Source organism: Suncus etruscus, chromosome 1 (assembly GCF_024139225.1).
Source record: "Suncus etruscus isolate mSunEtr1 chromosome 1, mSunEtr1.pri.cur, whole genome shotgun sequence".
Taxonomy (NCBI): Eukaryota; Metazoa; Chordata; class Mammalia; order Eulipotyphla; family Soricidae; genus Suncus; species Suncus etruscus.
Window position 1 is genome coordinate 101195375 of NC_064848.1, and position 15709 is coordinate 101211083.

Sequence of the window (15709 nt, forward strand, 5' to 3'; positions counted from 1 at the left end):
GTTTGTTTTGTTGTTGTTGGGCCACATCTGGCAGCACTCGGGGGTTACTCCTGACTCTGCGCTCAGAAATCGCACTTGGCAGGCTCAGGGGACTATATAGGATGCTGGCAATTGAACAAGGGTCCATCCCAGGTTGGCCGCATGCAAGGCAAATGCTCTACCGCTTTGCTATCACACCGGTCCTGATGGTCAGTTTTTAAAGCATTCATTTAAAATAACTTGGGTAAAATACCAATAAAATAGTGACATTATTTTAGCACCCTGGTTTCACAAATCTTCAAGTGAATTCTTACAATTTTGTATACATTTTAAAAAGCCTCTCAATGCTGTGGCTAAAGGCCATATAGGACTTTAGTTAAGCAGATGGGTTAAGAATCAGAAATACCTAGAATCTGAATCTGGCTTGGACTTCTCTCTGTGTTTTATGTTGGGGTTCTTACCCTTTTAATATTTAGTTATCTTATCTATAAAGTAAGTTTACTAAAAGATATTTTGCAGGACGGTCCTGAATATTAAATGAGTATCTATATTTAGAAAATAGTGACATTCAGTGATTTTGTATTTAAGGCAATCATCAGAAGTGTTAAATTATTATTAGTATAGAATCATATTTGTATTGCATTAACATAAAATTAATATGGTCACAGTCAATTTATACCTAACAAAGTGTTTGACAATTCCTGTCAACTGATTAATTAATTTCACTTGGGAAACAATTTTTTTTTTTTTTAATTTTTGGGTCACACCCGACAGTGCTCAGGGGTTACTCCTGGCTCTATGCTCAGAAATCGCTCCTGGCAGGCTTGGGGGACCATATGGGATGCCAGGATTCAAACCACCGTCCTTCTGCGTCTAAGGCAAATGCCTTACCACTGTGCTATCTCTCCAGCCTCAGGAAACAATATTCTTAACCTATACTGTCTATTACATTTCACTAAGTTCCTTATAAGATAGATATTATGCTTGCCAGGACTTTAACAATGCTATCAGATGTTTTAAAATAAACCATAATAAAAAGGTATGACTTTAATATATATACCTAAAATTCTCTAGTAGGCTATTTAAAATTACCAAACTGGACTTATTTTTCCCCTTATGAAGTTAAAGTCAACAATTATTATATCATCTTCTAGCTTAACATGTTTACTACACATAGACATGTGTATTTATTTATGTAAATACTAATGAGAATAAAATCTTTTAGTATAAATAAAAAAGTGTTTTGTGTACCAGCTTATTTTATATTTTCATCCAAACTCTTTTAATCGAGCATTTGAATATAACAACTGCATTCTCTAAAATATTTTATAGATTCTCCAAAATATTTTACAGTCTATATTAAACAGAACTAAACCATATGTACACTTGAACTTACCACTTGCTAACTTTCTTTTGTCGGAGATAATGCCAATGTTATGGGCTAATGACTGGGCAAGTGTAACTGCCATTAAGTCTGTTTTACCAAACTGAAAAACAAACAAGCATTACATGTAACAGCAAAGTAGTTTGTGTTTAAGATGGACCAGAAAAAATGTCACAATATAATTTAAAAAACTGATTTCTAATCATTTTATTTAGCAGATTTTAAGCATACTATGGTGCTGCTGCCCTACTGAGTACTTATATGGAAGAACTCATAAGAAACAAACATGTTTAATGAAGTCTTATAGGGAAGATCAGAAGCCAGATTATTACCAATTTGGGGGTTGAAACCTTAAAACTCAGTCCAAATTTTACTTTTAACATCACTGAAAAACATATAAAATAAGCTTATATAAAATTAAGCCAGTTTTAATGATATACAGCATAACAATATATGCCTAAATTATTTGTAGCTTGTTCATGAGTATGTATCTACTTACATTCCTGAAATTTTCTTCAATCAATAGAATGTAGCTTCAGAAAAACTGTGAGTCACAGGAAGTGGTGATTTTTAGTCAAAAGAAACTTGAGAAGACCTAGGTATAGATTTTCAATATGTTGCCTCCAAAAAGATTCAAGTAATTTCTTTTCAGGTCACTTCCATTGGGTGTAGTGTTTAAGAGTAGAATAAACCCTCTGGAAAACCAATTTTTTTTCTTTCTCTCTCTCTAAAAACTCATAAGTATTGAGAAAGAAATATTCTAGTTGCATTGTTAGGGTGTAAGTCAATGTTTTGATAAATTATTCAATTCTCCGGAAATTCAGTCAAAGCAACAAGCATTAACTTAATGAAGGCAGAGGTCAAGTTTCTCTTTCATCTAGAAATTATTCTAAGTAGAACAAGGTCAGAATTATCAGGTGATATTTGATATCCATTATTGTCCTAGTCTTTCCTCTGATCATTTGCAGGAACATATATTGGTTTAAATAAAAGAGTCAAACATCTGGAGTATGTAGAATACTAATATATTGTCCACTATGTATTAGGAAAACATTTTCAGCCATCATACCACTTTTTACTGTACAGATGTTCACACCTACTTCATTCACGCCTCCTCCTTTCAGCAACGAGCAAATCCCACCAATATAAGCTGCCCCGCTCCGGCTACTCTCAAATTGACTTCCCCTTTTAGAAAAGGAAAGAAAAATGCTTACTGTTCACAGTTCAAATAACATACATCTCTCAATATTAATTTAGAAAGCTTCTGAAAGCACATAAAATTTCTATATTAGATATACTGGAAGAAGATAATATAAAAACTATTTACACATAACCAAAGAAAAAGGTTTCTTTCTTAAGTATGATTCCTGACATGACCAGTAATAATCATACACAGAACAAGACATTAAAAATACTAATGCACTCTATAAAGGATACAAAATCACTTCTATGATTATTTTTGTCCCAAATACATAACTTGGATCTCAATATCATATATCCCCCAATGAAGAACATTCTATAAAATAACTGACTGATAATCTTCAAAAATAACTAACTCGGGGCTGGAGAGATAGCATGGAGGCAGGGCGTTTGCAGAAGGATGGTGGTTCGAATCCCGGCATCCCATATGGTCCCCCAAGCCTGCCAGGAGCCATTTCTGAGTGTAGAGCCAGGAGGAATCCCTGAGCGCTGTTAGGTGTGACCCAAAAACAAAACAAAACAAAACAAAGAAAGCAAAAATAACTAACTCAAATAGATAAAGGCTGAAGAAATATTTCATAGCAAAAGAAGAATAAATGGACATGACAGCTTCAATTTATGATTCTGTTTTAGATTCCTGGTTGATGCAGGGACTGAGAATGAGCTGCAAATGACAATTTGAATAAAGATCATGAATGTGATAAGAGCATTCTAGCAAAGTTAAATAGTCTACTTTAATAACTAAGGCTATAAAAGAATATGCCTTCATTTCTACAGAACATACACTGAAGAATTCAGTTGCAAAGGTCCAGTAAGTAAATCTCTGTAATTTACCCCAAATGGTTCAAAGAAAATATGCTAAAAGAATAAATGAAAGGAAGAATAGTGAAGTGTAGAAGAAAAAGAAAGATAAAAAAGATTTATAGGCAATTGTGAATAAGTAATCTTGATAAAGGATATATTTCTTTAAATACTCTCACAATTTTTGGTAAATTTAAAATTGTGAGAAAATTAAAATTCACTCTCTAAAAGCAGTGCTTTCCAAAACAAACAAAAACAAAATATATTGCTCTACTTCCAAATATAAACTCCTACAGTTCTGACTTTAGATGATGGATTTTTTAATAGTACTATTAGATAAATCATACATGTATTCTACAAAGAAAACTATGAGATAAAATAATTAAAAATCAGAAATAGTGGGCCAGTGTGATAACACATCAGTAAGGTGTTTGCCTTGCATGTGGCCAACACAGGACAGACCCTGGTTCAATTCCTGACATCCCATATGCTCTCCCTAGGCTACCAGGATCAATTCCTGAGTGCAGAGTAGGAGTAACCTCTGAGCGCTACCAGATTTGACCCAAAAACCAAAACCAACCAAACAAACAAAAAAACAAAAATCAGAAATAGTAAGATTATAACTCAAAGCAAAGTTATATTACCATAAGTTATTTTAGATACTAAACTTACTTTATTAAGGGAGATTTGGGGCATTGGTGATGGGAAGGCTGCACTGATAATGGAAGTTGTTCTTTATATGACTGAAACTCAACTACAATCATATTTGCAATTAAGATGTTTAAATAAAAATATTTAAAAAATAAAACAAATGGAATAATGAAAACAAAAAAGAATACCAGGCCAGAGAAATCACTCAATAGGCTAAAGCATACACAATGCATGCAGGAAACTCAGGTTCTATCCTGTGCCCACATATGGTTTCCCAAGTTCTTCTATGCATGTACCCCAAACACAGCCAGATATTACCCAATGATATTCAGTCTTAAAGTCACTGAATTTTCACTAGGTGTGATAAATCAGAGCAAAACAAAACAAAATGCTAGTTATGAATATTGAGGGTACCTGTACTCAGTAAATGTTTTTATTGAGTTTCTTGGGAAAATATGCATTTAATATGTTTCAAAAATTCTATCCTTTAAAAATCCTTCCAAATGTAGCTGCAATGTCAAAACTTAATTGCATTATTCTGCAGAATGGACACATCTCAGTCATAAGTAATAGAGCACTTCAATATGAAGCTAAATACAGTATTAAATAATTTCAAAAGTTACGTACGAAAAAAGGTGAACTGCATCACTTTTCTCTTTGATAAAGTCCCTCCTGTATTTCATAAACTCACGTAGTGTGATCAATGGATTTTCCGATATGGCAAACTTGTTGTCAGCAGCCCAGGTTTCCATAGCAACCAATACTATCCTTGTCTTTAGTTGATCTTTATAAATCTAGTATATTAACAAAATGCACACACAAGCTGTTCATATGGTAAAATCAAGTAATTTTTGAATTAGATTAGAAAGCTCCTCTTAAGAAAACTCAATTTTGCACTAAATGTTAGCAATGTCACTGTTTTTTAATAACTATTTTTTAACTTCAATTCATTTCCCTTGAGTAACAAGTTATTAAGGAGTCCCCAAATAACAGTGCATGTAAAACAAAAGCTGGTTTTTGGACAATTATTTTCACCCTTATTCACAACTCCTCCTGAGTCTATTCTCTTCCCTCTCAGACAAATCACGTATTGTTGTGTTTCTCTAGAAAAAAAAATGGAACAATGAAGACTTTAAGGAAATAACTTTAGTATGACCTAACAAGCTCTATTTAAGGTCTTAGAGAAGGTACTGGTACTGCCTTATGGAAAAGAGCTGTAGTATAGTCATTGTGTTACATCATTCTCACAAGTACCAAATACTCTTTTGAATGAGGAACAAATAGCACTGCTTCTCCATTGTTGGAAGTATACTATGGTTATCTTTGTTAGGGACCATGATTCAACCTTTTTTTTCCAATGTGAAAAATGCAAAACGGGATTTCAGGCATGCATCTGCAGATAACTGACCACTTGTTTTCATCATCTTCCCAGTCAAGAGATCAAAATCACTAAAATAGATTGCAAGTCTCTAGGGATTGACTGGATGCCTTGGAAAAAAATAAAATTTATATTCATAAAAACATAAGAGCAATATTTGCTCTACTAGCAACCAGGAGATAGAATTAATCTCCTGCAATAAAGAATCAATTTAATACTTACTAAATCTGCCATGTTCACCACAGATTTTGCATATGTGTTGGTATGCACAACTGAAAGCCGATGCTTTTTAAACTGAAAGTAAAGGAAAACAAGAGTTTTTAATGTCACTAGCAAAATATCACCTCAGAATGGAAAACATGTGTAACTGAAAGATCTCTAATACTTTCTATTAAAAATTTAAAAATAAGTAATATCTGATACATAGTTTATATGGCTACTAAGTCTCTCCATGGGTGTATAGTCAGAGGCAAGGCTCTTACTATTGTGAAAGATGATGCCAAAAAATTACCCAATACATCCATGAGTTTATTTTTATTATTTAATTGTTTATTCAAATAAAAAACACAGGGCTTTCCTATGAGTTCAACACTTACAGCTATATGTAGGATCAAAGCTAGGAAAAATGTATGTGAATACTGCTAAAAAGTATGGGCATTTTTATAATACCAAGCCTAACACTGCTGAGTATTTACACCTGAATGTTTACTTCCTGCAGGTTTTTGCTGGGTTACAAACATTTGGCTATACAAATGCCTAATTAGGTTATAACCTTGTGAACTTGTATTCTATGATCATATTTCTGAACTCTGTTTCATCCTTCTTGGAACAGAAATGATCAAGAAATAAATAGTCCAGAAAGTCCTACCATGAGGTGATCATTCACAATCATCAATTCAATATATTTGGTTTCTTCCTCTACGTTACGTGGATGTCGATGAAGCTGAAATACAGCAAAGGAAATAGCACCTAAATAAGCTCTTTTGGAGTTGTAAAAAACTCAACTATTCTATACTAGCTCCTCAATTATTCATCCTATAACTGAAATTGTATTAACCTTATTACCAATATCTCTGTTCACCTTGTTCACAGTTTTTAGCAACCATTTTTCTACTCTATTTCTACTTGGAGGGCTATATAGGCAATACTCATTCTATGCTCAGGAATTACTTTATGTTTCTTTTTTTCTTGTAATAAACAAATTATTTAATTGGATTATCATAAGGTCACTGTTACTGAAGACATAATATGCATATTACTTTATCAACTTTCAGCATCCAGTTCTTGTCCAGTGTGATCATTTCCAAGTGTTCTGGCATAGTGGTCTCTTTTCTGCTATAAGTATACTTCCCCACTATTTATGGCAAGCTTCCTATCATAAGCTGGTACTCCTGGTCCTCATCTCCAGTATCTCTGGATATTATTCACACACAATTACACACAATCTTTTATTTAATATCCTACAAATGAGTGAGATTTTTTATGTCTCTTCTTTACCTCTTTATTACTCTCCATATCCATCCATGACTCCATTTTTTTTTCTAATAGCTGCATACTATTTGATTGTATACATGTACCATAGTTTCTTTAGACCCTCATCTGTTCTCAGATATCTGGATTGTTTCCAGATTATATCTATTGTGAATAGTGTTGCAATGAACATTGCGAGTACAGATTCCTTTTCTATGTTGTTTTGGGCCCTTAGGGTATATTCTCAGGAGAAATATTACTGATTCATTTGGGAATTCAATTTCTAGTTCTCTGAGGAATGTTCATATTGTTTTCAAAAGAGCAAAACATGTTTAAATGTTTTATGTTTTACTGTCTTAACAATAAAATGATGATATAAGAATACCTTACTCATAAGAGGTTTTGATGAGTTACATATGTCAATACAACTAAAATTTTAAAGCAAGGTCAGATGCATGGTCAGTACTCAATGAAATTAAGCAATTATTCTCATTATGTCTATATATCTTTTGATATATAGTATATAATATACTTTCAAAATAATATCTGGTTCCCTTAAGTATTTGATCATAGTGGAGATTCATTTCTTTCATGCAATGTATTTTTGTTTGTTTTTGAAGGAGGCGCTCCCAAGCAGTGCTCAAGGATTTAGGGGGCTACTTCTGTAGATATGTGGTCAACCAGTCTGCCCAGCCCAGAGGTACTGGGACCATCACGATCATCCTGGAGGCATTCAGCAGACCATATGGTAACAGTATCTATCTTACAGCCATTATATGGTGTGTTTTATCCAACAACACTCACAAATACACTAACCACCAAATTAGTTGTGATATATAATTTTGGTAAGCAGAATAATTATCCTAACTAAACCCTTTACTAGTTTTATGATTCTCAACAAGATAATTTCACTTTTCTGTGAAAATTTCTTAAAACATTGCCAGTTATTATTACTGAGTCCAAGATATATTGAACATTCATAAATCTGACATCCTGATATAAATGTCAAATTTACAAAAGAATTTTAATCATGGTTTTAAGCCCTGATGAACTTCATTCTTAGCAGAGTATATATGAAAAAGCTAAATACAAGGACAAATTCCCATAAGTTGCATTCCTGATATGGTGGATACAACACAATGGTTCATACTTTTGGAAGGAAAAGCCTAAGATGCCATAACAAGTAACCCTAGATCTACTAATAAGACACACAATCATATTATTACTGTTGCTGTGACTCCTTTTTATGAATTTATGAAATAAATATGGTCCCACTCCCACTGCTAATGAAAATCTGTCACCCTTACTATTTTCTACACCTTGATAAACGCCTGAACAAATACTTTCAAAGGAAAGTCAATTGATTGACAACTAATTTAAAAACAACCTGACATATACTTGTGACTACGCACCTGTCGTTTACTCCTCTTGGGCCTTGGCTTTAAAATAAATTTTGGTGGAGTGAGGTTGATTTGTTGGAATTCTAAAAGAAAATAAAAAATAATATGAATACTGTTAGCCATATCTTTTCACATATGGTAATCAAAGATTTACTAACCCTTTCTAGCATGAATAACATAATTTTAGTTAATATAAAATTATTGATTATTTTTATTATAATGGTATAGTTTACACAGTTATAAATACAAATCTCATACATGTGTTAAAGGAGCTGAACATAATGCATAAATCCACTTATATGAAGAAGTGTCATAGATTAAGCCAGATATTTTCAAACTTATTTGACTCACTGTCCTCTTTCCAGAAACAAAATTACTCAGTAAAGCCCTTAAAGTAAAGAAAGTATTCTTGAATTGTGACCAAGGTTACTACTGTCTTCCTGCATTGTTCTACCCACTTTGGGAACTATTGGCTTAAACCAATCTATGGCACAAATGGGAGATACTGACTTGAGAACAGATGCAAAGGTTAAGACTGGGCTAACAAAAATGTTCTAGAGCTCAGCAGGGTACTTTGTATGTGTCAAAATGCATCTACTTAATACACAATATTTTAAAAACCATGACAAACATCCAGAGCAAATAACTAAGCTTTTCTCAAAATGTGATCTTTAGAAGTCTAGCCCTGAGAGATTTGTCATATAAAACAAAAGATCAGAAAGTCAAACAAATCTAGGCAACCTTAATCACTGGAAAACATAGAACATAGAGCAAGGCAAAAGTGCTGATAATTCACAATTCAGTGAAAAGTGCATTAAACTTAAAACAATTTTAATTTTGAGTTTATTTGATAAAACTTAGTCTGACATTAATTGGTTAGTTTTTGTTTCTTCTAATTTACATTAAGTCTATTTTGTAGATAAATAATTTTGAAGAAAAATTTGTTGGCCAACTTCTAATAAAAAGAAGCAGAAACTGACAAACTTGACTTTTCAAAAAATATGTTCAAAACCAAGTATAATTCATGTTTAATGTCAATAAATGTTGGAGAAAATTTTGCTTAGCCAACTTTTGATAAAAACACAAAACCAAAGACTGTGAGAAACTTGACTTTTCAAATAATATGTTTAAAATAAAATATATGTCATGTTTAATGTCAGTAAACTAAAAAACACCTTCAAAGTTTCTATTAAAAAATACAGAGGGAGTGCTCAAATTCGGCAGCACATATACTAAAATTGGAATAATACAGAGAAGATTAGCATGGCCCCTGCGCAAGGATGACACGCAAATTCATGAAGCATTCCAAAAAATAAAAAATAAAAGGGGAGCCAGAGAGATAGCATGGAGGTAAGGTGTTTGCCTTGCATGCAGAAGGTCGGTGGTTCGAACCCCAGCATCCCATATGGTCCCCTGAGCCTACCAGAATAGATATTTGAGCATTGAGTCAGGAGTAACCCTTGAGCGCTGTCGAGTGTGACCCAAAACCAAAAACAAAATACAGGGGCTGGAGAGATGGCATGGAGGAAGGCGTTTGCCTTGCATGCTGAAGGACAGTGGTTAGAATCCCGGCATCCCATATAATCCCCTGAGCCTGCCAGGAGTGATTTCTGAGCATAGAGCCAGAAGTAACTCTTGAGCACTGCCGGGTGTGAATCCCCCAAAATACAAATAAATCCTTAAAAAATATAAAATTATAGCAAATTTACAATAAATTTTAGGGGGGAACTTTGTTATTTTAATTATTAGTTAAATTTTAATGTTTCCATTAGAATCAATCACATAATTTTATTCTTAAAATTCTAGTCATAATTTATTTTATCCCATAAAAGGGATTTTACAAATTTTCATAAGATAACTAAAAAAATAGTCAAAAATACCCATGAAAAAAGGAGAATCTAAAGGCTCATCTTCAGATTTTCTAAAATAGCCTTTCATAGGGAATAAATGGAAAGGATCCCTCAGTCACTGCAGAAGGCAAAGGAATTTTTTATCCAGTTCTAAAAGCAAGGGACATTAGAAAATACTTGTTTCATTGTCAAGTGAAGAGTCAACATAAAACTTTAAAAAGACATTTGGGGCTGGAGTAGTAGCACAGCAGTAAGGCATTTGTCTTGCATGTGGCTAACCCAGAACGGACACAGGTTCGATCCCCGGCATTCCATATGGTCCCCAAACCAGGAGAAATTTCTGAGTGCAGAGCCAGGAGTAACTCCTGAGCACAGCTGGGTGTGGCCCCAAAACAAAAAGAAAACAAAACAAATAAAGAATTAAAAACATTTTAATGAGTTCAGAGAGTGCCCTATGTACTGAAGAACACGAATGAGTGATAGACAATTGCATAACCCTTTCTTTACATGTGAAAATTTAAATTCAAGTCTCAAATAAACATCTATACAACAGATTTGTAAAAATGCATGAAAGGGAAATTCTCATTTCACAAATAACACACAGTAACAGGAACTGTTTGTGGGGCCATGCTCCCATCATGTCCATACCCGTGGCTCATTGTTTGGAGGTCACTCCCAGTAGTCCTAGGGGACTCCAAATTCCCACATGTAATGCATGTTGATCTCTAATGGTAATTTTTTTAAATGCAAGGACAATGAGAGAAGAAAATAACAAATAGGACAATGATTTAGAATTCATCCTGTGGATACAAAACCAAAAAATTACCAAGACTGAAATTTTATCTTGCTGTGCAGACAAAGTTTTGTGCTAACATCAGTAACATCTTTTTTTTTTTTTGGTTCTTGGTTTTTGGTTTTGGGGTCACACCCAGCAACAGTTAGGTATTACTCCTGGCTCCACGCTCAGAAATCGCCCCTGGCAGGCACAGGGGACCATATTGGATGCCGGGATTCAAACCACAGACCTTCTACAGGCAAGGCAAACACCTTACCTTCATTCTATCTCTCCGGCCCCATCTATACATCTTTTTTTTTTTTTTTGGATTTTTTTTATCTTTATTTAAACACCGTGATTACAAACATGATTATAGTTGTATGATTACAGTCATGTAAAGAGCACCCCCCTACACTGGTGCAACATTCCCACCACCAATTTCCCAGATCTCCCTCCTCCCTACCCCCCTACACCTGTACTCGAGACAGGCTTTCTACTTCCCTCATTCATTCACATTTTATGATAGTTTTCAGTGTAGTCATCTCTGCAACTGCACTCATCACTCTATGTGATGAGCTGCATGTCCTGAGCTGCACCTACCAGCCCTCATCTCTCTTGTCTCTGAGATACTGTTAAAAATGTCCTTCATTTTTCTTAAAGCCCATAGATGAGTGAAACCATTCTGCGTCTTTCTCTCTCCCTCTGACTTACTTCACTCAGCATAATAGATTCCATGTACATCCATGTATTGGAAAATTTCATGACTTCATCTCTCCTGATGGCTGCATAGTATTCCATTGTGTATATGTACCACAGTTTCTTCAGCCACTCATCTGTTGAAGGGCATCTTGGTTGTTTCCAGAGTCTGGCTATTGTAAATAGCGCTGCAATGAATATAGGAGTAAGGAAGGGATTTTTGTATTGTATTTTTGTGTTTCTTGGGTATATTCCTAGGAGTGGTATAGCTGGATCGTATGGAAGCTCAATTTCCAGTTTGTGAAGGAATCTCCATATCGCTTTCCATAAAGGTTGTACTAGACGGCATTCCCACCAGCAGTGAAAAAGAGTTCCTTTCTCTCCACATCCCCGCCAGCACTGCTTGTTTTCCTTTTTTGTGATGTGTGCCAATCTCAGTGGCGTGAGGTGGTACCTCATAGTAGTTTTGATTTGCATCTCCCTGACGATTAGTGATGTTGAACATCTTTTCATGTGCCTTTTGGCCATTTGCCTTTCTTCTTTTTCAAAGTGTCTGTTCATTTCTTCTCCCCATTTTTTGATGGGGTTAGTTGTTTTTTTCTTGTATAGTTCTGTCAGTACCTTGTAAATTTTGGATATTAGCCCTTTATCTGATGTGTATTGGGTGAATAATTTCTTCCACTCAGTGGGTGGCCTTTGTATTCTGGGCACTATTTCCTTTGAGATGCAGAAGCTTTTCAGCTTAATATAGTCCCATCTGTTTATCTCTGCTTCCACTTGCTTGGAAAGTGCCTTCTCCTCCTTAAAGATGCCTTTAGTCTCAATGTCCTGGAGTGTTTCACCTACATGTTATTCTATATACCTTATAGTTTCAGTTCTGATATCAAGGTCTTTAATCCATTTGGATTTTACCTTTGTACATGGTGTTAGCTGTGGGTCTGAGTTCGCTTTTTTGCAAGTGGCTAACCAGTTGTGCCAACACCACTTGTTGAATAGGCTTTCCCTGCTCCATTTAGGATTTCTTGCTCCTTTATCAAAAACAAGGTGGTTATATGTCTGAGGAACCTTCTCTGAGTACTCAAGCCTATTCCACTGATCTGAGGGTCTGTTTTTATTCCAATACCATGCTGTTTTTATAACTGTTGCTTTGTAATACAACTTAAAATTGGGGAAAGTAATGCCTCCCATATTCCTTTTCCCAAGGAGTGCTTTAGCTATTCGAGGTTGTTTGTTGTTCCAGATGAATTTCAGAAGTATTTGATCCACTTCTTTGAAAAATGTCATGGGTATCTTTAGAGGAATCGCGTTAAATCTGTACAATTCTTTTGGAAGTATTGCCATTTTAATGATGTTGATCCTGCCAATCCATGAGCATGGTATGTGTTTCCATTTCCGCGTGTCCTCTCTTATTTCTTGGAGCAGTGTTTTGTAGTTTTCTTTGTATAGATCCTTCACATCTTTAGTCAGGTTGACTCCAAGATATTTGAGTTTGTGTGGAACTAATGTGAATGGGATTGTTCTCTTAATGTCCATTTCTTCCCTATCATTATTAGTGTATAAAAAGGCCATTGATTTTTGTGTGTTAATTTTGTATCCTGCCACTTTGCTATACAAATCTATTATTTCTAGAAGCTTTTTGGTAGAGTCTTTAGGGTTTTCTAAGTAGAGTATCATGTCATCTGCAAACAACAAGAGCTTGACTTCTTCCTTTCCTATCTGGATTCCCTTGATATCTTTTTCTTGCCTAATCGCTATAGCAAGTACTTCCAGTGCTATGTTGAATAGGAGTGGTGAGAGAGGACAGCCTTGTCTTGTACCAGAATTTAGAGGAAAGGATTTTAGTTTTTCTCCATTGAGGATAATATTTGCCACTGGCTTCTGGTAGATGGCTTTGACTATATTGAGAAAGGTTCCTTTTATTCCTATCTTGCTGAGAGTTTTCATCAAGAATGGGTGTTGAACCTTATCAAATGCTTTTTCTGCATCTATTGATATGACCATGTGATTTTTATTTTTGTTGTTGTTTATGTTGTGTATTATATTGATAGATTTACGGATGTTAAACCATCCTTGCATTCCTGGGATGAAACCTACTTGATCAAAGTGAATGATCTTCTTGATGAGGCACTGGATCCTGTTCGCCAGGATTTTGTTGAGGATCTTTGCATCTGTGTTCATCAGGGATATTGGTCTGTAATTTTCTTTTTTGGCAGCATCTCTATCAGGTTTTGGTATTAAGGTGATGTTGGCTTCATAAAAGCTATTTGGAAGTATTCCTGTTTTTTCGATTTCATAAAAGAGCCTGGCCAGAATTGGTAGTAGTTCCTCTTGAAAGGTCTGAAAGAATTCATTCGTGAATCCATCAGGGCCTGGGCTTTTGTTTTTGAGTAAATTTTTGATTACAGTTTTAATTTCCTCAATAGTGATGGGGGTGTTTAGATATGCTACCTCTTCTTTATTCAACCGTGGAAGGTTATATGAGTTCAGAAATTTATCCATTTCTTCCAGGTTCACATATTTAGTGGCATAGAGTTTCTCAAAGTATTCTCTGAATACCCTTTGAATCTCTGCAGTATCTGTAGTGATCTCCCCCTTTTCATTTCTAATACGCGTTATCAAGTTTCTCTCTTTCTTTTGCTTTGTGAGTTTTGCCAATGGTCTATCAATCTTGTTTATTTTTTCAAAGAACCAACTTCTGCTTTCGTTGATCTTTCGGATTGTTTTTTGAGTTTCCACTTCGTTGATTTCTGCTCTCAGCTTTGTTATTTCCTTCTGTCTTCCTATTCTTGGGTCCTTTTGTTGAGCATTTTCTAGTTCTATTAGCTGTGTCATTAAGCTACTCAGGTAAGCTCCTTCTTCCTTCCTGATGTGTGCTTGCAAAGCTATAAATTTTCCTCTCAGTACTGCTTTTGCTGTGTCCCATAAGTTCTGATAGTTTGTGTCTTTATTGTCATTTGTTTCCAGGAACCTTTTGATTTCCTCCTTGATTTCATCTCGGACCCACTGGTTATTGAGTATGAGGCTGTTTAACTTCCAGGTGTTAAATTTTTTCTTCTGTGTCCCTTTGCAGTTCACATCTAACTTCAGAGCCTTGTGGTCAGCAAAGGCAGCCTGCAAAATGTCTATCTTTTTTATTTTATGGAGGTATGTTTTATGTGCCAGCACGTGATCTATCCTGGAGAATGATCCATGTACGTTGGAAAAGAATGTGCATCCAGGTTTCTGAGGATAGAGTGCCCTATATATATCTACTAGGCCTCTTTCATCCATTTCTCTTTGCAGGTCTAGTATATTTTTGTTGGGTTTCCATTTGGTTGACCTATCAAGTGTTGACAAGCCTGTGTTGAGGTCTCCCACAATTATTGTGTTATTATTGATATCCTTCTTCAAATTTGTCAACAATTGTATTAAATACTTTGCTGGACCCTCATTCGGTGCGTATATGTTTAGGAGAGTGATTTCTTCTTGCTGTACAAATCCCTTGATTAGTACATAATATCCATCTTTGTCCCTTACAACTTTTCTGAGTATAAAGTTTGTGTCATCTGATATTAGTATGGCCACCCCCGCTTTTTTAAGGGTGTTGTTTGCTTGAATGATTTTCCTCCAGCCTTTGATTTTGAGTCTATGTTTATTCTGACTATTCAGGTGTGTTTCTTGTAGACAGCAGAAGGTTGGCTTCAGTTTTTTGATCCATTTCGCCACTCTGTGCCTCTTAACTGGTGCATTTAGTCCATTGACATTGAGAGAAATAATTGTCATGGGATTTATTGCCATCTTTGTGTAGAAGTTTGGTGTGTTTTTTGTTCTGTCTTGTTTTTAGAGTAGATCTTTCAGTTTTTCTTTTAAGGCTGGTTTTGAGTCTGCAAAGATTTTGAGCTGTTGTTTATCTGTGAAGCCGTGTATACATCCGTCAAACCTGAAACTTAGTTTTGCTGGGTGCAATATTCTTGGCGAAGCATTTATTTCATTGAGTTTTGCCACTACGTCCCACCACTGCCTTCTGGCCTTGAGTGTTTCTGGTGACAGGTCTGCTGTAAATTTCAAGGATGCTCCCTGGAATGTAATTTCCCTTTTCGATCTTGCTGCTTGCAGTATTCTATCTCTATCGGTGGGTTTCATCAT

The 15709-nt window shown here is 35.1% G+C and overlaps 1 protein-coding gene and 1 non-coding gene across 6 annotated transcripts in view; one reads left to right on the plus strand and one right to left on the minus strand.

Moving 5' to 3' along the window:
* The window catches only part of ADAM22 (ADAM metallopeptidase domain 22), a 275390-nt gene that overhangs the window by 67358 nt on the left and 192323 nt on the right, over positions 1-15709 (minus strand). For all 5 annotated transcript variants that reach the window (XM_049768924.1, XM_049768940.1, XM_049768929.1 and 2 more), the window contains 6 exons: positions 8276-8346; positions 6262-6336; positions 5616-5687; positions 4643-4809; positions 2464-2548; positions 1376-1466 (listed from right to left, as the gene is read on the minus strand). In XM_049768924.1, the coding sequence (XP_049624881.1) occupies positions 1376-1466; positions 2464-2548; positions 4643-4809; positions 5616-5687; positions 6262-6336; positions 8276-8346 (561 nt within the window). The remainder of the gene's footprint in view (positions 1-1375; positions 1467-2463; positions 2549-4642; positions 4810-5615; positions 5688-6261; positions 6337-8275; positions 8347-15709) is intronic.
* Positions 9471-9578, plus strand: LOC126025778 (U6 spliceosomal RNA). Its single transcript, XR_007501522.1, has one exon. It is a non-coding gene; the product is annotated as a U6 spliceosomal RNA (small nuclear RNA).